We start from the raw sequence: 23,765 nt of genomic DNA on the forward strand, positions 1-23,765 counted from the left end.
AGGAATTTTTTTACAATATATATATATATATAATATAATATATATGTATAGCTTCGCTGAAATCTGTTTTTCACATTCGTTATATTAATTCTTAAGTATTAGAATTGTTATTATCCTCAGTACCATCGTCATCTTGTATTATCCCAAATCGCGCTTTCCTTTTTTTTTTTTTTTTTTTTAATTATTCATGTCGAACGGACGATCGTAAGAGCGAAATCCCACTGTTGTTTGACCCTTTGTATGTATATATAACGACCCGATCTTGGAAATCGCGAAAAGTATCGCTGAAATAGTATTATAGTTTGTTTTCACGTAATAATATGTACAGCTAGTGTCTACGCGCGTCCACGTTCACCGTGGTCCAGGTAGACGATAGTCACAAAAAGAAAAGTATTGGAAGAGACGATTTAAGTGGACTTCTAAGTGTGTCTATCTACAGTATACCTGTTTTTACTTAAAATAAATAACCCTCTTTAAGAAGAAAAATGCGCCTCTCGGTCTCGCAAGCCCGACGTACTTTTTATCCATTTACTCCGCATCGTTTTTCTCACGCACACATTCTCTCTATTTCTCAATCTTCCATCGTATACTTTACTCTCTTTCTCGCTTCTCATTCGACGATCATCTCTCACGAGCAACAAATTTTTTCAGGATATGCCCACTCCTGATATGTCCGCGACTATTAAAAATAAAATCCATTCGCAGTCCTTGCTTCTACGTTTCTTCAGGTACCGATTGACGCGTCGAAACAGAACGCATCCGTTCTTGTACAGCCCACTCGATGCAGAAGTAAAACATTTGTCACGAGAAAACGAAAAACTTGACTTCCGGATGATAATTTCTTTCGGTCTACACCCTTAAAAATCAAATCTACGATAGACAATGGAAGAGGATCGAACGACAGCCTAGGAACGAATTCTTAATCGCCAGCCCACGTAATTACTCTAGCATCGATTCAACGGAGAGAATCTTGGCTCTTCTGGTCGACGGTGCATTCCGTTAGGCAAGGAAGAAGGGACTGCGAATTATCAAAAACTTACTACTTACATACATATTTAACAAACACGCAGTCTTATCAAGTAGAACCCGTGAACGAACTCTGACAAGTAAAAAGGTATAGTGTGGCCTATCACTCTAGTAGAAATTTGGTTCGATTCGTCCCGCGACCAGGTCGTCGAGACTTACGCTGATGCGCCAAGTAATAGCTACCCAAAATCTTCGCGATTTATTAATCTGCCACGCTGGCCACAGTATCCTCTCGGGAAGCGTGCCGAAATAATAAAGAAACGAAAGAATCTTCGATACGTCTCCGATTAGAGATAACTTAAAATCGATCCCCCGGATTCGAGAAACGAACAGAATCGAGGAGAACTCGGGATCAGGAAGACTATTGCCAGGGGGGCCGCTCTGAGAATACTGTGCTCGCGTAACGTCGTGTAACTAAAAAGCGACACTGCGCATGCCACATCGAGTTCGTTTCTTCATCTGCTGGTAGATCGGTGACCTTCAAAATTATGCTCCCGCAACGGGCGATCGAATTCACGGGACAGAATACGTCAACCACAGCGAAAGGGTTGACCGCCCAAGGTCGCTTTTTTTTACAATTTCTACGGAACTTTTGGCGCTTTCCGCCCCTCAAACGCAAGGGGCGGAGCGAAAAGTCGAATAGGCGAAGCAACGAGGCGGTACGGTGGGGGATGGTCACCAGGCGACCTTGAGCGACCAATATTCTCTGCCCGCGATACTTTCCCGCGCAACGGAGGCACGATCTCGAGGAAACGACCAAAGGACACGCGCGACTTCTTCTTCGTACGCTTTCAAACACACGCACCGCTCACGCACTCGATACGGGTCATCGTGCACATTCTGAGTTCCATTTTTATTCTCCAATATTATTTTTTTCTTCGGTTATTCGAAACCGGACATCGTAATCGCCTCTCTCTCTTTCTCTCTCGCTCAGTCACGCTTTTGTTGTTCTCGGAACACTTAAGTTATTAGCGCTACGACGTACAAAAGATAAGGCCGCCACGATAATACACTGACTAGATCAGTTTCATTTGCTCTCTCTCCCTTTCTCTCCCTCTTTCTCTCTCGAAAATGGACCGTCGTCCTGATTTTTACGTCAACAAAAATATTCAAGACACGCGGTGTCATCTCTGTCAACAAAATATACTATGTCTCCTCCTCTTCGTCCCGAGTACTAATTCTAAGACGCCCGCGACGCTCCACGCTGGGGGAAGTATCCGTCGCTCGATCAGAAATGTAATAAACACATTCGTCTAAGCACAGCGGTAGGCCCTGATTGAATTCTCGTATCTCGCGAACACGCACGATGATACTATACAACAGAAGACGGCAGTATGAAAGGTCACAGGTATCGTGTACGGGGGCGTAATTCGCAGGGACACTGAAAAGTAGCCATTTCTCTTGTCCGTGTTGTTGAAAGACTTCTATATCCAGCACTTTTGCGGATAGCAACTTTGGAGGGTAGTTTCGCTACCAGCGTGGAAACAAATATACTTTTATTTTCAATTACCCTACGATCCTGCGGTACTAACTGTATCCCTCTTATCCAAAACTCGTGAAATGAAATTATTTATCCGTGAAAGAGAAAATCCTCTTCTAGGTCCCGCACGCCCCGTGTAACAATAAATAAAATAAAAAGCGTAAACTGCATCGACAACCCAACCGACCCTCCCAGGGTAGGATGCCTGAAATCGAACTCTTGAACAGCTCTTCTTTCGCGAGGAAAGAAGCGTGCCGTTTTCTCCTGTACATCGTCGTAGCTCTCGGGGGGGTGTCTGCGTCGACATCCTCGCAATCGATATGAACGCGTCTAACAACGTTAACTCCAATATTTGGCGCCAAAAGTAGCGGATGTACAACGTTGAACCAAGGGGAAACGACTCTCGCGGTACACAACGCACTGAAACCGTGTTCAACGTGGCTGATTTGCAACTGGTATAGTTCGCGTCTCTATTTCTATCGTCGTAGCGATTAGGTAAAAAGTCGATTAACGTGGATAAGGACGGAGGTGGCTAACTAGGAACTGCGAGGCACTGCGCGAAAGGTTAAGAACACGAGCAGTCTCGAAACGAAACGCGTATTGCTTTCTTCGATCCCTTGGAACTCGAACTGTTTTCTCGAACATTGTACATCGTAGGGAAATACGTTGGCCTCGGAAGAATCTCAAGTACTCACAAACTAACGCAACAAACGTTCCATTACTCTTTTTTTTTTCTATTTATTTCTTTTTTTTTTATTTTTTTTTATACGCAAAATACTATCGACGCCGTCTAGCATCTCTGCCGCGAAAGGTCAAGACCAGGACAAACGTCCAACGACAGTTCTCACAGGCGAAACGACCAAACGTGCGACGACGGTTTCGTCGAACGTGGTCGTACGGGTCAATAATGTATGTAGATTATCAAAAAACATCACAGTCGGGTTACTAGATTTTAGAGAGAAGCGTCTGATGAACTCGCGTTCGGACTATGTTTCCATCGATCGTCGACGAAGTGGTCGCTTCCGAGCATGTTTCGAGGTTTGCTAGGATCGCCGGTCCCGACGGAAACATAGTCGTGCCTCGATTCCGCTTACGGTTCGGTCGTTTCTCCAGCGACGACGTCGTCGTTCCGTTTGGACTGCTCAAGATTCTCGATACCGTCGTTGCCCCGTTAGAGATTGGATCGCGACCACCGGCAGCAAAACCAAGAAACCCTAAAGGACGAATTCTACGAGACGCGCCAGTGACGCGTATCACTTCTTATCGAACAGGGGCAACTTGCTACGCACCGCACCCTCGCAAACGACCAACCTCTGCGCGGCGGAGATGCTGCAAAGAGGAACCGGACCCTCCAAGCTGGCCTTCAGGAGCGTCAATCTACTGGAACCGGCCTCGTGGTCGGCCAGTCTCAAACTCCCAGCTTCCTTTCTCTCGAAATACTCGACGATTTTCGAAATCGTTTTACTGGAAGACCCGATACCACTCAACTTATCCTCCCAGCACGAGTCACCGCCACCTAGACTCGCTATGTCCTCGGACGAGTCGGTGTAGATCGAGCTAGTCCGATGATCGTCTAACAAGAACAGACTGCTCGCCGCCGAGCTGCTCAGAGTCGAGGTATGTCTGCGATTAGGCGGCTCGGGACTCAGGTCCTCGCCCACGCAGCTCCAGAACCCGGACTCGCAGCTACCGCGTCTTCTGGGCTCCCATCCGTCTCTGAACAGCGGATGGGTGAACAGACTCGCGGCACCTACCTTTGTTGCCACCTGAAAACATAGCAGAATAGTCCTGGTGTTACTAGGGTTCGTTCTTGGGGGGTAGTTTGGACTTGTTTTGGAATTATTGGGTTGGAAAGGATTTCTTGCATCCATATCGGTTTGGAGGACTTCTCGTTCCAATAATTCTTTCGACTGGGCCTGGATCGCGATCGAAAGTCAATCTTTACCTTTCGTTCCCACTTCTTCCTGGCAGTGGGACTGCTGGGCTCGGAGTTGGGCTTCTTCCTGTCCAAGATCTTGGCGATACTGTCGTTCTGCGCGGGCTTGAACTTGGCGATAGCATCGGTGACGCTCGGTCTGACGTCCTCGAGAGACGGAAGCTCCAGGCAGCTGGAGAACAGGTCCCCGAGGATCTTCTTGACGCCACCCAGCGCGTGGAACGGATTGGCCGTCATGGGCCTGTAGTGCGGGTCCCTTCTGCTCGCCAGCTCGGCGACCCTCCTCGCGGAATGGCATCTCGCCTTGTCGGAAGGCGTCGCGTTGTCGCAACCTCTCGCGTCCGCTGACTGACTCCTCAGACGAGCCGTCTTCCGCTTCGTCGGCCGTCCCTCGCGCGTGATCTCGTCCATGCTGGACATCAGGGCCGGGTCCACCGACTGGCGTTTACCCATATTGCCCTTCGACTCGTCCTCGTAATTGGCGATCATCCCGTCCAGGTTCGACGCGATCTCCGGGAACGTCGGCCTCGACTTTGGCTCGTACTGAAACCAACGAAAATGGGAATCGAATGATACGCGTTCGCGAGTCTTTAAGTTTAGCATAGATTATTTGCTTTATAATTATTGCAACGCCTTTAAAAGGAAAGCTGATTTCCATTAAGTAAAATAATTCTAGTTAAGATTGAGAGTCCACTGATGGGTTAAACTTACTTCTTATTGCGTATTATTATTATTGTATATTTATAGGGTTACGAAATACGTAGCCTTGAAATAGTTTTACAATGTCGTCTCTAGAAATTATCTACAGAAGACGTTGCGGTGGCATGTTTATAATGGACCATTTTCCTCGTCGTGCGAAACTTGACGCAATAGGTGATCTCACCTACGATTTCGTAACATTTGTAAAATACTATTACCAACAATACGTCCAGACTGTATTTGCCACGGTTGCCAATGTACAATTTTAGAATACGACCAGCAAGACTAACGGGCGCAAAGTTGTGCTCGTTTTCGAAATATGGGATGCTCAGTGAGAAAGGTGTGGAATAAAAGTAGCTACTCACCGTGCAACAATGGAAGGCAAGTTGCAGGAAGGCGGGTGGTGGATCGGCGGCGGCGCAGATCTCTGCCACGGCCAGGTAATCGAGGCCAAAGTTATCTGACCGTGGCAGAACGTCCGGATCGGCAGGCACGCGGCCGATCAGCTCGCAGACGACGATGCCGAACGAGAAGACGTCCGACCTGTGATCGTACCATTGACCCTTGAGGCATTCCGGCGACATCCAGTAGGGGCTGCCAACGGTGCTGAGCCTGTAACCCGAGCTGGGGTCGGGGATCTTGGCGGCCAGACCGAAATCGCCCACCACGGCGGTCAGCTCGGACGTGTGCTCGTCCTTCTTGATCAGGACGTTCTTGGACGTGAGATCGCGATGAAAAAGTCCGCGGCTGTGTAGATAGGTCATGCCACGAGCCACGTCGCGCGCCAGGTTCATCCTGATCAGGTGCGGGAGCGAGGTGTGCCTCGACATGATCAGTTGCTCCAGGCTGCCTCCGTTTATGTACTCCGTCAGGGCGTGCAGCTGACCCTCGTGCACGCAGACTCCCATGAACCTGGAACCGACCGTGTTCACGCTCAGAATCGCGGGAACCACCAGGTATCCGAAGGTCTATACTTACGGGAGACGTTTATTCTATTATTCTCTAATTCCGGGGGACGTAATGGCTACTATTTTACCCGTGCAATTATCAACATCGTTGTTATTACCGTAATTTCTGGGGTCTGGAACCCGGTCGATTGCAAGACGTCCCCGAGACCCTGTTACGAAGCTGCGAACGTTCGCGTAATCGAGGGAGCAGCCCCTTTAAAGGAGCACGAATTTCCGTCTTCGCGGCTAATCGCGCTACCTGTGGGAGACGAATCTAACGCAACGTCGTGGAGATTTCGCAGCGTCCTCGGGGGCAATTTTTGCGAGATTTCACCGATCGGCGGAGACCTTCGTTCCCCCTTACACGGCGAAACGACGTTTTCCGAGGCGCGGCGTACGAAGTTTAATTACCAAGTCGCGGCCGCCGCGGCTCTCTTTGCCAATCCACGCACGAAGCGTCGAGTTGTTACTCGCCTCGTTACTCATCTTTCCCTATAAAGGCCCGCGACCTTCGTGTTCCGGCCGAGGATAGCCGCAGGAGGAAGGTCTACGACCCAGAACAAAAGGACCCAGGCGAATAAAACGAGAAAAATCGCGACGATATGAAGCGGAGAGACTAGCGGGTCGGGTCAACGATTGTTTCTCGTTGTCCGTGCCACTGAAAGCCAACAGAACAATGCCCTCCGCCAAGATATTTGCGCGAACTGGTCCCCGTGGTATCGAACGATCGGACGTTTCTGACAATATCGGCGACCGCGAGTTTAGACGGGAATAGCCGCGACGCTTTTTCACCGAGTTTGTCGTTTCGCAACGAACGAATCTCAATGGCTATAAATAGATTACCAGCGAGGCTTGACATTTGTTTCCTTTACGTACAGAAATACGTCCAACGCAGGGAACACACGATGCATCATCGATAGCGCGTCCAGACATCCCTGACACATCGACGCTAGAAAGGACAATGGCGGAAATTGACCAAGTTTGGTCCTGGTCTGCGACCAACGGCGTTCGTGGAATATATCTAGTTTCTGTGGGTCGAAATTACTCTCTAGTGAATTTATCTCATTGTGTACTGCAGTTTTGTTGAACCCATAAGTGCGTTTAATGCGAATAAAAACTGTGGTATCGAACGTATCTATTTCGTGACAAAGCGTCGGACTTAAAAAAGGAGGCCTTGCAATGTTGGTAGATAAGATACAGAACGGAAAGGACGATACATCATCGTTACAGCCGCTTCAGAATCTCGACAAATCACAATTAGGAACTTTAAAGCGTTAGTTATCGTAGTATCTATATTGATACGGTATCGATGTGTCATTTGTAATCCCTGAGAAAGCTAGCTGTGATATTGATGAATCGATGGAACGTTCTTTTCTTTTTCTCGAAGGATCAAGGTTCCGGAACGTCGACGTGCACTGCAATTCTTATGGTCTACCAATAAGAAATCTCCACCGGTACTTACGGGATTTTGGACTCGGAATAACAAATCCAGAAGTCATCACCAAACGTATATACCCAACTATTATCGCGAATCATAATTTTCATAGGTAGTTTGCCATAATAATTTTCACATACAGTTGTTATAAGCGATGGGAATGCGTGTCCAACGACGCGATTAAGAAAAGAAAATCGCGTTAATTTTCTAGAAAATGATGATGACCGCTTCCAACGAATTGCTTTCCCAGGGAAATGCGAACAGTTTTTCTCGCGCCGGTTGCACACAGGCCGTGACGAAGTTTGCTTCTTCGTGTCCGTGCGAGGGTAAGACGATTAAAGAGGGTTCGTATCGATTCGACACGATGCTCTATTGACACCCAGAGAGTTTCTAACGAAGCTTCGTTCGTTCTAGCAAAATTCTAGCTGGGATAGAGACCGTTCTATCCTTTGTGTGTTTGATAACCGAGCGACCGGAAAATTCGAATCAGTTGAAAGGCAGCTGGGAAGTTTTTACCACAGTTATACGAGTACACCTTACATTCAATGTATTTTTTCGGCCCATTTTTCTGGAGCTCTATTTACCATTACCATTCTTGTGTCTTGTTGAAGACATTATATTTTCGATAAAGAATTTTTTTCTCGAACATGCGTAGAATTTCGAGGGTATATGTATTGAGCAAAATTGACTGTAATTAACCCCCCTAGCTAAAAATAATTTTTGTAGAACAATTTAAAATATTTTATTTCTGCCGAAAAATTTCGGCACCTACTCGAATTTTTTTCTCGAAAATGAGTAGAATTTCGGGGGTATGTCTATTCACCAAAAATGATTGTAATTGACCCCCGCAACCGAAAATAATTTTTTTAGAACGATTTGAAATTTTTATGAAATTTCAGTGGAATCAATCAATGGTATGGTCAGACATTGTATTTTCGGTAATGAATTTTTTTCTCGAAAGTGGATAGGAATTCGAGGATATGTCTATTGACCAAAAATGATTGAAATTGACCCCTGCAACTGAAAATAATTTTTTTAGAAGGATTCGAAATTTTTTAATTTTGTCGAAAAATTTCACACCTTCTCGAATTTTTTTCTCGAAAGTGGATAGGAATTCGAGGGTATGTCTATTGACCAAAAGCGATTGAAATTGACTCCCCTAGCTAAGAATAATTTTTTTAGAACGATTTGAAATTTTTTAATTTTGTCGAAAAATTTCACACCTTATCGAATTTTTTTCTCGAAAGTGGATAGGATTCCGACGGATTTTATGCGAGGACCGTTTGATTTTTACTCGAAATCGCGTGAAGACCTCATCGCACATAAAAGAAAGTACTCTTCTCCTCCATCGCCGGGGGCTTTCGATCCGTATTTTGATTTGATTATATAAATCCAGATAAGATTCATAAATTCCAACGAGGATTCTAGGAATAATCACGACCAAAAATTTGAAGCTACTCTGCTAGGAAGTATCAGCACCGATCTGACAGCGAAGGCGTTAGAGAAGAGCGCGCGTTAAACATTTTTCGCGAAGGCGTACGATAAGATAAAGGCAATTACTGGCGTAAAAAATGGTATAATAATTTTTTGTCGACATCGTCATTACCCGGCAACGCATCAATTTTCCTCCAGGAAACGAAACGCCTGCCGTTTCCTTGGAATATTCACGAGCGAACGATTTCCTTTTCTAAAACGGCGAAAACCTGTTATTACCGAGTCAATATGAGATTCGCTTATCATTCGATTCCGTATCTTGCGGCGCGTTTTATTTTGTTTCGCCGGAACGAAGACGATCTCTGGCGCGCGATTTATCTCCCTATTCATCTACGTGTTGTCAGCAGACGCGAGTAATTGCCAGCGGTCTGTATCGTTTTAGTTTCACGCGAAAGGCGATAGAATCGACGCTCTACAGAAAAGCCTGTGTCGGCTCAGCGATTCTACTCGAAGATTAGATACAAAACTCTGCAGGTGGCTTCGGGAATGGGGCAAAGTTGAAGTTCGTTTAGAATGTCGACTGGTCGAACGTCATGCCCTTAACGTGACAAGTCGGTGTCGCCGATAGGCGCCAATTAGCGCTAGGGGCCTCATTGTTAACCGTTATGTCTTCAGGGTCGGTCCAGTATCGCTGGTAATTTATACTGTATTGTTATCTGCGGTACGGGGAACAAGAACAAGGGATGGTAGAGCTCTTCGAATACTCGAAAACAAAAAAATCGACGCGAGATGTAAAGTAGATAACTGACAGAAACAAACAATGTCCTAATACCTGGTAATTTTGACTAATTTATATTTAATCGTACAGCTTTATGCGATAAAATTCATATGGGTATGCTTATTTATTTCCGTACTTTGGAATCGTATATCATTTTTCTAATCTCCATTCGGTTCGAAGTATGATTGGCTTATCGAATTCTAAGTATCTCACGATAGTGCAATAACAACAGATCGAGATGCCCTATATTCGTAAAGCCTCCATTTATCCGGAGTCTAAAGCCCTTAGATATTTTCCTTTTGGAATTACGAAACGCGTGTATCGTCTTCCTATTACTGCTGGCAATAAAGAATCTAGCGTAATTTAAATTTCCTAGATTCACGCGAGCCAAAAGATCGCTGAGTTAAAGATGCATGTTTAGCACGCGTAACCGCCGATTAAATTTCACCGCGAAGAATTAATTAACCGTCCGACGAAGCATCGTAATTAACAATTATATAAAACGCGGGTCAGCAAGCTACGGTCCGCCAGGCAGAAACAATTCTTAACTAAATTTTAAAACGTATTGTTGACTTTTCAAATGGAAACTACGATATATGGAAAGTCTCCGATAAGAGTCGCAAAGCTGTGCTCGCTCCTGAGACTTATAACGAAGTACGGTAGGTGATTCCACTCTAAAAATCAACAGAAAGCCTCGCAATGTAATCTTTTACGTTTTTTGTTAGCTCTTCGTGAGAGTAACGAATAGTTTCGCGTTATTTTGCCGATGGAAATTAGTCCAAACGCGATCTCGTTCGAACTGCTTATAATTAAGATAAAGTTTCACAGAAGCATCGAGAGTTAGTATAATTGGATTTCTTCCTCGATTCTGCGCAATCTTCGAAGATTATACAAATTCTGGCATTAAGATTGCAATATCGTGCGTACTTATTTCTACGTGTTATTAAATGTAGCGATATTTTCTCGATGAAAACGATCACCATCTCGTCTCAACTATGTTCAATTATGCAGGCTGGAAAGTTTCTACGAAGCAGCTCGAATTAATGCGACTGGATTTCTTTCTTCGGTCTCGTCTACTAGATTGGATGTTTTTTCAAGTTTTCACAGACCTGAAGTAGCGGTTTAAATTTCCCGCGCGAAAGTAGTTACGTCAGCGCGCGTTATGAAAGTTCGCAGGATGTTATTGAGACCGGTATCAAATTCATTGTGGCAACAACCGGACGTCAACAATTGAAGCGATAGATATTAAGATTAATATCAGCGCGCAGACGCGTTCCACGATGAATTACCGGCCGATTCGACTTTATCGCGGTTATCGCGATATCCTAGATAGGACGATCGGAAACTACGTGTGGCCGTTGTTACGATCGTGCGACCGTCGACACCGTGAAATTCGCACGCGATCTTGCAAATCGCGCTGCGAAAGACAACTTGGCACTGGATAATGCACGTTGCTTCCATAAACAATATTTGGCAAAATCTACGTTGATCCAGGGATAGCAAGAGGATCTAGGGAATTCAGAATATTCTTGAGGATTTCGAATATTCTGGGAAACACGGTGAATTTTTTGGAACTCCCATTGTCTTAGGTCTCCCCTTCCGAGCGTGCTCGTTGCTTCTTTGTCGACGAAACGTTTCGTGCCACTATCGACTTAATCGCGAAACAGCCGTCGGGCTAGTGTTTCAGCGAAACAACGAGGATCGACGTTGATACTTCCTAAATGCCCAGATAAGATCGGAATTCTTACAGCGACAAACAATAAATATTATCATATCACGCTGGGTATTGTATTTCCAACTATCGATATATGTACTGGGTGTCTCTGGAGATAAGCTCGGTATGAAACGCTCGCTAGACGATAAGAGATACGAAGCAACTCCGCGGGGACTTCGATTCGCTGTTTTTCATTCTGCATCCGATACTTCGAGACAGCTTTCTTATCTTTTCAAGGTTATTACAAGGTCGGTTGCAACGATATAATAATAGTAGCAATAACGATACGTCCCCATTGTATTGCAATCGTACGCAATATAAATCGTCGATCGAACAAAAGGATGAATGAATACAAACTGAACTGTAATCATAGGTTGATAGTGTATTTTACGAGTCTGCAAAACGAGTCGTGCAGCCATTTTAATTCGCGGTTTAATTTAATTTACGAGATAAACTCAATGGGTCGAATTGGCCCGCGGGTCGGATTTTGTGCATCGCTGGTTAAGAGTAACGCATTTATCTATTTAGAGATCATTGACGATCCCTGCGGCGTGGAAACGCGGCTAATATTAGGGACGCTTCGAATACCGCTAGATTTTAAGAACCTATCGAATACAAAGTCAACGAACCGACGATCGTAACGATAAAACAAGAGTTTGAACGTTGATTTACTGCCGTACAACTATCAATCCTGATTTTACGACGTAAACGAATGCTTCAAGAAACATGGACAGATCAATTTCAATTTTTTCCCCTACATTTTCTTAAGCCTTGACACTCCGGTCACTGAAAATATGTATTCTCTTGAAAATAACAGGAGATTCGGAGGAAAAAATGTTTCATTCTATTCAAAATAGATTCCTTTAGCGACGACACGACGATTTGCACGGTCCATCAATGACTATTGTCCTTTTGTGCCATAACGACTTCCTTTTATGGTTCTTTCGCTTTGTTTCTAGATCGTATTGAAAACACCGGTATCTCGTCATCGGTAACAATTGGTTCGAGGCAGTTTTGTTCCTCACAAACGGTTTTAACATTTTTCTAACCTCCTTCAGATCCAAGAACTCTGTACAGCTAGCTCTGGTAGTCAAAGCAGTCGATAATTTAAAGGAATTATTATCAATACGCCAAAATCTGTGCTTTCCAGACCAGAATATCCACGTGAACCGAAAGGTCGTCGAATCGAACGTGCTGTATTCGCAATCCATGGTCCAGCAAATCCGTCCGCCGCCCACGGGCGACAGGGAGGCGCGTGGTATCGAAAGGGTTGAATAAAAAATAGCTGGAGGGAAGTCTTTGTTTGGTCTATCGTCGCTCGATAACTATTCGCGCAACAATCGACTCGCCACGTGTGTGTCGACGAGGCACTCGACCGAAACAAAGGAAGCAATTCCGAAGTGTGGCTCGGCGGGGACTCTGTGTCCCCGGGTCCGAGCATAATTTCGAACAAAATTGGAAAGTGAAATAGTCTACTCGAGTCAAATGGCGAACCAGTTATTCGCCGCCACGTTCCTGGGCTCAACGAAATTCAAATTGGCGATCGATCGAAGCGGAAGAGTAAAGAGTCAAGCGGCTCGTAGTAAATCTCTACGTCGCGACGAATGGTATTTCGAGAGTATCGACCGATTTCATTCATCCATATTCGCTTGAATCCGAGCTGGCCACACCTGGCGCGGAGCATCGATCCAAGAGTTACGAAATCCTAAGCGATTCGTTGTTTATTAGAAATCTGAGTCACCTAATAAGCGCTCTGTTTTACAAATTGACTCGTTACGGAGTCTTAGGGAAAAATTAATTTAAAGAATTATTCAAATGTATTATATACAGGGTGTTCCGTAAATAGTGTAAGAACCGGAAATGGGGGGTAGCTGAGACGATTCTGAACAACAATTTCCTTCGCGAAAATGCCGGATGGGGCTTCGTTTTTGAATTATTAACGAAAAACACTGACCAATATAGATATAGAGGTCCATAGTTTTAAATGCTCCGAATCGATGATATTTTCTTTTACAAGGACTTTGACGATTTGAATGTTAGGGAAAGATCGACGTCGAGAGTAGGATGCCATGTTAAGAGTGGAGTTGGGCGCGTTTTGAGAAAGATCGCGCTGTCGGAGGATCGCGGAGGTTTTTTTCAATGGAGCTGAGTCACTCGAGCGACGCCGAGAGACGCGTCCCGTCGCGGCGCGCGGTGTCCGCGGTTTTCGCAGCCTTCAACGAGAGAAATGCCAGAAATAAGATCCCGCTAGCCGCGCGGGATAAACACACGCACACACCGGTGAATCTGGGCCAAGCCGTTTATATCGTTGGAATGCGTTGTCGCCGCGGATGCGACGCGTCTAGTCGAGAGCATCGTCGCGGTAAGCTACCCGTCGCCATTATGTCATATCTCGTAACTCGCGAACCGCGGAACTCTTTTGGCATTAGCCTCGCGTCCGGTCGAGACCCGGGTTGCGTCAACCCTAACGGATCGCTCTGTTTTCGATCTGACAGTCACTCTTTCGCGCCAAATCCCCTCGCGTTCGCGCGACCAACAGTCGGAGGAAAATCACCAAAATTGAGTCAAACTTCGAAAATAATCTGTCCATAAGTACGCTTATACTCTTTAGTTTTATAATCAGTAACGAGTCGAGAGATTCGATAAAAACCAAAGTACGAAATCTACTTTGTCTATCTCGAACCGGAGTATACACATCGCGCCAGATAAAATATAGAATTTTATTAGAAAGGTTTCAAACATAAATTGTTGTGCTTCCTGCAAATTAGGCTGCACCGTGCGTACGCCGGTGCATAATTACGATCTTATCCTTGATAGACTCGATACGCAAACACTGGAACATCGCGGAAAGTTGGCCGATGGTATCTTTCCTCGCAAAAATCTTTATGCTCGAATAAATTGTCCAGCTATCCTCGAGCTTGTAAAACACGACGCTCGTTGTAGGCCACTTTCTTTGACTTCCTTGAATATTTAAGCTTTCGATAGAAACTCTGGCTTATACCTGAGTATGTTCGGATGGCTGAGCTTGTTCATCAGTTGCACCTCCTTCAGCATGTTCGGCCTGTTCGCCGGCAGCTGGTTCATCTTCAGGACCATCACCTGACTCGTCACTTTGTGAGTAACCTGGAAATCAAGCACACAGATGGTGAGAACGATTTCGTCGTTTTTCAAGTCGCGAACCGCTACATATTTTATCCCCGAACACCTCCCTCCCCCGGGACCCGCTTAAGTGCTTTCCGATTTGCCACGCAGTTACGAAACACGGCATATGCGGTAATCGTCACTGCGAACCTCGAAAGTTGCTCCATCTTCGCACGTTTTTCAGAATTCTTTACTCGTTCCGTTGCCAACCGGAGGACTTTGTTTGAAATACAATATTTTCAGGGCAACGATTCGAATCGATGTTTTAGAAACGACCAACGCAAAAGAGGGTCGTTCGAAGTTTGCAATTCAGCACGTTCAGCGAAAGAAAATGCGGAGAAACGTCATCTTTATGCATAAGAAGAAACGTAATTCGTGCGGTACAGATGGTTGGAATTATCGCTGATGTATGAAAACAAAAAAATAATTGAACTGCCGACGAACGGGCGAAGGAACGAATTTACATGTTGCGTATAACGTTCCGCGGTCTCGATTATTAATTATTTGTAGAAATTCTACCGGAACGCAAGCTCGATCGAGTTTTCGCGACCGGAAACTTTACTTTCTCGCGTACGGGAAACCGATCTCGACGCGTATCCCGCTGTAATTAAGCGTCCTCGTTCAACGACGATGCGAGACGTCGTTCTGTCCCGATCGCGTCGCGATATCAGCACGCCCACGTTTTCACAGCTCGAGAGGACGCCAGGGAACGATTCACACGAGACAGAGGAGGCTCTTATTAACCAAACGAGATCATAAAGGAGCTTGAATCATCGCGATTCGAGAATCGCGGATGTATATCGCATTATTAGTATCCGTCGACCATTGTTTCCGGCGATGATGCCATTCCCGGGGGACTCGTCATCGGTCAGATGCCGATTAAAACCATAAATCGGAGAAATAGACGGTCGACACACGCGTTTTACCGTTCACCGCTATCGAGAGATTTAGGATTCGCGTGCAAATTGGTCCGATCGAGGACACGCGCGGGGGCGGCGGCGTCAGGAAAAAGGAAAGGGGCCACGGGGAAACGTTTCTCGACGAGAAATTCGATCAAGGGGAAAACGAAGACGACGGGCGGTGTCGCGAGGTGGAAATTCCGCGGGTTAAAAAGTCGAGAATATCCAAAGGGAATCTGGCCAGGATTCCTTGGCAGTGGCTGGCTTAGTTGGGCCGCGGCCAAACGATGACGAATACGCGCGGAGCCGGCCGGGTAAACAGAGCGCCTGCAAATCGAGCGTTTCGCGAAAAAGAAAGAAAAACAAAGGAAAAAGAACACGAAGGAAATGAGAAGGCGAAGCTAACGAGAAACCCCGGTCCTCTCGAATTCCTGTCGCCGTGTAACGCGCGCCGTCGCGGAAAAGAAATGCGCCCCGCCAGCTTCGCGAGCTGGTCGGACGCGTTTCCAGCCGCGAACTTTTAATCGAATTCAACCAACTTCGATATAATGTTTCTAACGCGGGTCAGAATCGTTCACCGGATCGATATTCCCGGAGTATCGAGTTCCTGGCCACGCTCGAGGAAACCTGCACTTTTTTTTTTCCATCGTCGTTTATCGACGACCTTTTTACCGTGTATGGTTACTCGACCTCTTCCTGTTCGTTGCGCTTTGCGTTCAACTCTAACATTATTCTTTAAATAATACAAATTAGAGACCGTGCAAAGGTCGCCAGAGGTGTACCAGCGAATTAGCTTTGTTTTTTAATTATCTTTAAAAGCAAAACTATTTTCCCCGATCGATTAGGCGAGGAACGGTTCGCAGTTTCCCGTGAGTTATTACCACCGTTGAAGAACGAGGATCTGAGCGTCGAAGGAGTTAATTACGCGACAGCTTTGTTCGCTTGGAAAGCGGAGCCTCGAAATATCGGTGTCTTTTTGCCAACGACGAAACTATGCCAAGCAGTTTTCACCGGCGGCTGAAAGCAAGTCGTCCCGCGGCGAACTTGTCTTCCGAGCTTCGCGAAAGTCGCCAGCCGCGAGGATGCCGAAATAATTAGCTGCGCCGATTCATTTAAATAATTCTCACTGTCTGCTCGACGTTGCGTGTTTCTCCGTGCACTCGGGGCTCCCATTGTTACCGGACGCACAGAGAAAGCACGCGGTGATTATTGTACCGCGAGTGATTAACGTTCCGACTGTTCTCTACGCACGCGAACCACCGCGAACGAGTTTTTTTAACAGCGCGAAACCGAGATCCCAAAACGAGATGGACAAATTTTATTCGCTGACTTGCCGAGCACAAATTTCGATTCGCGTATCGTCAGCAAAATTAATTTGTAAATTAATAAATCATTCGCAAGATTGAAAAGAGCCAAGCCTCGAGCTTATTCGTGCAAAAGTTTATTAATTATACCCTATGTGACTAGAGAGGAGTGTAACCGAGTGTTGCTATCAAATTTAGTAATTGGTTCAGTACAGGTTGTTGATTAAAATAAAAAAACGAGCACGGGGGCACCTATGGTTAAGAAATTTCTGACTGTGCAGGTACCTGTCGAAATTCGCGCGAGTTAATAGTCGTTCACCTTTATCGCGCGACACTTAAATCTTGCCTTAATACTAGTTTGCGACAGGCATTCAATTGGGAGCACGTAAATTTAAATACCGATATTGCGCAAAAGTTTAGAAAAATATGAAAATCTGGACAAATTCAGGGAAACAGAACCGTAAAGTAAAAGCACTGGACACTTTTCAGATCTACGGATTAAATTGTTAGAAAATGCAGAATCGAATGTGAATGGTTTATCAACACGCGACAAAGATCGATACTTTATGTCAGCAATATTTATTATATATTAGCTAACGTCCAAGTATTTTCTCGTCTCGTTCCACTGTGCGGCAGTGTTAGGTTACTAATGAGTTACCGAAGCAGAAAAGTAAAAGTTTTATGTCATTCGCTTTCACAGTTTCCTACTAGCTGTGACCGTTTTCAGTTACTCTCACTGTTTCGCACTTTCTTTTGTAATATAATCAGAGTTCAAGCCTTGTACCGAAGGGAGATAAGAGCGATCAATTTTCAATTCGTCTCTTCGTAAGTGTCGCGAGCCCGTCTGGACTGTGCGACACTTACACAGACAACTCGCTGCGATTCGTCGTTCTCAGTGCCCTTTGAACTAATAATTTTCTAGTTTTTACCGAATACAGTTTACATTACATTCTATAAGCTTCTCTGGGTTCTTCCCCGTTGCGTTAAAATGTTAGTTATTATACAGGGTGTATTCTTGATTTTCGTCTTATTTTGGCCTCTAGAATCCCCCATTAAAATTTTTCTCGGGGGTGGCCGAACACCCTGTATAATAAATTTGTTAAGTGCATTAGGGTGCAAGAGGGAAGTCAGGGTGACCTCGCGACGATGGTGAAACGAGCTCGACGATTAAAAGCGATGGGCCAATTAGGGTGTGGTCGAACGTGTTGGAGATTTTGTAGATTCAAAGGCTTCCGGAAAGAGGCGGCGTCTAAAAGGGTGCCGTCCAACTGAACTGATTTCCATTAGCGCGATGGCGATGGCTTTGTCGGGTAAGAGACCAGCGAGAGTCTTCTTTGACGCATTAACTCCTGGATAAAAAATTAGTTCGCGCTGAACGCGCTAATTGTTCGGCTGATTCAATAAGACCCGGGGACAAGATCGCCGCCAACTATCCGAGCAGATAAGAGCGAAATTATAAATTCACGAAGCAATTAAGGTCGACCAGCCAATTAAAGGGCAAACACCACGCTTCGCGAGAATAGTTTTATTCAAAGCGGCGGGGGCCTGTAAAGCGAGAGACCAGCAAAGGTCAACTGCGTCTATTTGTAACTGCAGCCGAGTACTCGCGGATGAGAAATGGACGATATAGCGTGGGTTATTTTTGACGAGTCTTAATTGCTTGGATTATCGGGCAAATTAAAAATAATTCCGACGTGCGAGCGACCTCAGCCACGCTTCGCCATCGAGCCCTCTTCTTCGTCCCCCGATAACTGTACAAACTAGAAGTAACAGTATTTCAGTTATCCGGGTAGCCACCGGAGTTGGCCAGATTTCATTCGCGAACGACCAATGGAAGAAGATTCGTAAACAAACTTCTTGAGCCACTTATTGTCCAGTGTAAACATTAATTCATAACCAAGGTAATAGATTCTTTCTTCAAAGAGAAGATAAAATTCATGAAAGGAAGAGTAAATCCTACTTGCGTCGGATGAAACTTTCTTCTTCGCAGAATTATAATAACAGTTTCAACAAGTATGGGATTATAAACATTCATGAGATCTACCTTCGCGTGACGGTGGTCTGCCACGGCTGAGTGGTTGAAAATTATTGCAATAGATAGTAGTCGAAAGGAATGTTTTTCATTTTTTTCGAACCAATTAAAGCAAACCAGACGTAACGCGTTATTATATTTATTGGTTCGACGTTTCGATCCTATCTGAACAATTTTACTGGAAAAGAAGCGAAATAAAAGCAGTTAGAAATTCCGAACAATCGCTGTTATCACAGGTGAGCAAAAAGTGAAGAAGAAATCGTTTATCCGCAGCCCCGGAAGTCCCTCGGACCGGATAACGATCTGTCAACTTTTCAGACCGCGCAAACATCGACCGGTATATAACGAAGAAAATCGAGCAGGTGCTCGAGTTCACGCTCGTTCGAGGGAAACGACGGCATAATTAAAGTCCATGCAGCAATTAAAACCCCCCGGGAGAACGGAGGGGACCTTTGAAAGTTCAAAGTTTACGCAGCGACGCGTGGAAGCGTGCTTTCAGCAAAAGTCAATTGCAAACGAGGTGCGTTCGCGCGTGAGGAGCTTCTCCTCCCGGTTAACGAGAGGTTCGCTGCACCGCGACTATTTTTGCATCGCGATATTTTTATAACGTTCACGGCGCAACGATCACGATTATTTTCTAAAAACGATTCCCTTCCGCTCTACGACCCCGCGTGCACACGTGACCGCGCGCGCGGGACCTATTAGGTTTTAACGATTGATTTGCATCCACAAGCCTTGAACTTGCCTAACGAATTATGCAACTCCTCTGACGCAACCGTATCGGCAGATATAATTGGATCGCGGCTCCGGACGATTCGGTAGAATTAACCAAATTTGTGCGCATAATGGAGCAAATTTAAAATAGTATTTTATTCGATGCGAACGATACAGAAGAATTTATTTATTTAGATAACGTTCAAGTGGACCACGGAGGCTGAGTCGTAATGGAGCCAATTATACGCGGAAATATATCACCGTTTACAAATTGTGTTGTTTATACGGACATTAATACTCTCCACTTCCAAGGGAAGCATTCACCTGTTCACCTCCGATATTGACCCACTTTTGTAGGATGATAGATTGCGGGTCCCTGGTACTCAGGTATAAAATATTAGGTGTAACAAATTGATGATTTAAGAGATATAAATAATCGAAGTAACATACTTTGGGATACATGTTGTCCCAGTAATCTTAATAGGACCGGGAGAGACTATACGCAGAAATAAGTCGACAAAGTAGAATAGAATTTACTCGTACGATCTTTCGGTATCGAGAAAAACAGCTTGGACGTAATAGTTACTGAATTGGTAGATTCAGGTCACGTATCATGGTTATGTCCTTGGTGCTGAGTGTGCCTATACTCTTTCAGCACTAGGATAGTTTCTAAGTTTTTTGTTTTTTCTATTATTTTTCACTCGTTCACGAGATTTCTTACAATCTCAACTCGGATAGGACATTTTATACACGTAACTATTTTGTCTCTTGATAGAATGGTTTTTAAATTAATCGGTAATATCTGTTTGAGTTTTCAATTAAAAAAAGGCGGGAAAGATTAAAGGACTGCGATTCGAAATCATCTGTAGCGGTGTTACGGTAGTAAAAAAGAAGGAATTACAAAAACAAGTATTCTGTTAACGGATCTCGAATCCTTGACCTCGAACACATAGACCGTCTGCTATGCCATCTGCGCCAGGGCCACTCCAATGACAGTGATTGATTCATTCTACACCTGCAAGGTGTGTATCTTTACTAGCTTAAAACGTTAAAATAATAGAATTGTTACGCCCAATATTTTATACATGGCTCTATAAAAAGAAAAAATCGTTACTTATCGACTGAAGTATGTATACGTAAAATAGAGGAACAAATTTTAACAAAAGTAAATGGTATGCGTTTGGAAGAGTGACTCGTGGAGGATCTAATGTAAAGATTGGTCGATATTCGTGGAGAAAGTTTGAGTTTCGAAGGTAATCCTAAATTGTGGAGTAGTTTTGAGATAACGAATCGCACGAAAACCATACGACGATAAAACGACACGAAGGACGCATGAAAATCACCGAGACGAGTTAGTTCCAGTCGGTTCGTAGAAAGCAGCGATTCTATTAAAAGCGATTTACCAATTAAGAGCGTGCCTCGAAGGCCATGCCTTGAAAGGCTTTACAAGTTCAGAGTTTTTTCCCGGTGACGTGCTCAGCGAAAGTACAAGCGTGGAAAGAACCGCGTGGAAATCGCAAAATCGATCGTAGCTCAATTTACGGACGTTATTCGACGACAGGCGAGCCGCCGATGTATCGAGAGCTCGTTTCGTGGCAAATCAAAGGAAATGACGCGCCATATTTCAGGACGCAACGACGAGCACGAGAGGATTTCTCTGACGACCGATCCCCAAGACACAGCGATAAATTTCTTTCTCGCCTCGCACTGCCTATACTTTCTCCGCGCAAGTTTCTATATTAATATTTTTCGATCACTTTTTTCAACAAAAGAAAGAAGAAAAATAAATAACGTTTCACCGCGCCGAGCATAATCGTCGCCTCTGAGTGTACCGTCCCCTCGACCAATGAATTATCGGGATATTTTAATTGACTGCATTCGACGGATCGTTTGCTACTCCGTTTTACTGAACTTTCAACGGGACTCGGAGAGAAATTGCGTGACATCGTTTGGTCGCATTTTGCAGAGTTTCTTAAATTCTTCTGGTTGCATTTTTCGGGGCTGACCGTATCTGCCATATATTACTAAGATCGTGAATCAAATATTCTTGTACAAAACTCCGAAAGTACATGTTTTCGATACGTTAATCGATTCGTTTCGAACTGACAAGTTCATTAACAAAATCCGAACGAAACATCAATTATATTTTTATTACTTTTTCGAACCTGAAAAGAATTAATTAATGCACCGGAGGCATGATCGTGCTCTCGGAATACTTACAAGAGTTTCGAAGCCACAATCGTATTATGAGTATACGGAGTGTCTGAGAAATACCACGATTCCAGTTTGGGCTGTGAATGTACAATTTGTATAAAGCAACGCTTCGATGAAACGTAAACACATCGGCCAAATAAGGTACGAATATTCGTGTAAGATACGACGAGAAAGCGCGGAGAATTTTAAGGAACGACACGACTTGTGAAACGACCCAATAAACATGACTTTATTAATTTTTTTTCGTCAATGTTGCGACGATTCGTTTAACGCAGCGAACGTTCCAAAGCCATCCGTGGCCGTTGAGTTAATTGACTCGGAAAGTCACGAATCGGGGCACGATTTGGCACCGGCAATTAAGTATTTATAGTCGAGCTTAAACATCTGTGTCGCGTTATGATTTAGTGCACCGTGCGTACCTGCCGGCATAGCATAATTAACTCGTCGCGGTATCCTTTTCTCCAGCGCAGCCTCGACGCGACGTAACAGATAAAATAAGACGGCGAAATGCAAGTGTCTGCGTGTAATTACCCGACACGGTATTTCTAATTACGACCGTAAGGAAAGCTCACCGTAAAATCAACATCATTAACGAAATTGCTCTAATTGTGAACTCGAAGTTCGCGAGATTTCGCTTCCCCATCGATCCAAAATCCCTTGTCGAAATATAAGGAAACGGTAAACTCGTTCCATATTTGTTAGAAAATACTACAAATTCGAGACGAAAATGATGTTCGAATTAAACCTGCACGATCTGGGCAACCAAGTGCGGTGCAATTTAAGCTACAACGGTCGTCACGGAGTTTTTACCACGTAGTGCAGGAAGGAGGAAAGAATGAGGGGAATATGGTGCTACGAGTAAGTAGAATGTGGACGGCGCGGAGTAATTTTGTCTTACGATGGCTGACTATAACGTCTGACCCAATACGACTCGTCTTTCGATGCTCCGTTTGGCCCACTTGGACATTTCTAAATTGCAAAGTCAATACGAGTGTTTTATTCCATGTATAGACAGCCGTATGGTAGCAGCGGGTAAGGAAAGGGTTATCGCGAAATTTTCATCGGGCAACTTTTACTCGCGCACGGGACGGGAATTCTGATTGGCCGGTAAACGAGCGACAGAAAAAAACAAACTGAAATTTATTCGTCCGATCGAGGAGATAGTCCAAGTATCCGTTCGAGTGAAAAGCGAAACGCCGTTCGAAATCCGAAATGTCCCGTGACACTCGATTAATCCAGTCCATTAGCGATGGCTCGACGGGGCGGGGGAGGGGATCGTCGTTCTCGGGAAATCGACGTCTATTAGGCTCGGTTCTAGGCGGCATGCTAATCTCGTTTCTCCCGCTATAGTGTGCAAAGTCGTCTTGGAAAACCGGTCGGTCGAACGCTTTGCAGCTTGCGCGAATTTAAAGCGAGCGTGTCCCGTTCGCGTTAGCGCGTAAAAGCGAAAACGCCCGAGTATCGAGAGATCGAGCGAGAAAACGAGTCGATCCCGTTCGCTTCGCGCTTTACGGTGAATTGAGAAATTTGAAAACGATGTTGTTCGACCACTTAACCGCCCGACGTGGGCTCCTGACACGTTGCACGGTTCAATTTTGCAACGTTCCGGGGCTAATGGCGTGTTACAAAGTAGTAGGAAAGCCGCAGGCCTAAACATTTTTCTTTTTAAGAAGCTGGACTTTCGAATCCGCGAACCGATCCATTATGACACGGCTCAAATATTATTTTCGCGAATTTAGATCATTTCTGTGGTCGTCAAATCTGCTGGACTAGATAGAGTTAATTTGATGCATTAGGTGGAAGATCGTGGTATGTTTAATCGAATAATTACGCAGCTTGGCAACGGTTGACGCCCGGCGAAAATTGTCCCGAATCGCGTGGAAATTATTTCGCGATCAAGCTCGATGCGTGGACGGAAAGGCGTCCAGAGTTCGAGAAATCTCAGATTACCGGTGATCGATGAAGATTTCTCTGAAGATCGATCGGGCAGACGCGACGTATAGATTCCCGTT

The 23,765-nt window shown here is 44.9% G+C and overlaps 1 protein-coding gene across 1 annotated transcript in view; it reads right to left on the reverse strand.

Annotated features, from left to right (window-relative positions):
* Nucleotides 1-35: 35 nt before the first annotated feature.
* Nucleotides 36-23,765, reverse strand: part of Cdi (serine/threonine kinase) — a 45,002-nt gene continuing 21,272 nt past the window's right edge. The window contains exons 3-6 of the mRNA XM_076763020.1: nucleotides 14,451-14,572; nucleotides 5,507-6,053; nucleotides 4,452-4,985; nucleotides 36-4,272 (exon numbers count right to left, since the gene is read on the reverse strand). Coding sequence (XP_076619135.1) covers nucleotides 3,760-4,272; nucleotides 4,452-4,985; nucleotides 5,507-6,053; nucleotides 14,451-14,572 — 1,716 coding nt within the window. The 3' untranslated portion in view covers nucleotides 36-3,759. The remainder of the gene's footprint in view (nucleotides 4,273-4,451; nucleotides 4,986-5,506; nucleotides 6,054-14,450; nucleotides 14,573-23,765) is intronic.

The sequence above is a fragment of the Colletes latitarsis genome, chromosome 3 (genome assembly GCF_051014445.1).
Source record: "Colletes latitarsis isolate SP2378_abdomen chromosome 3, iyColLati1, whole genome shotgun sequence".
NCBI classification, from domain to species: domain Eukaryota; kingdom Metazoa; phylum Arthropoda; class Insecta; order Hymenoptera; family Colletidae; genus Colletes; species Colletes latitarsis.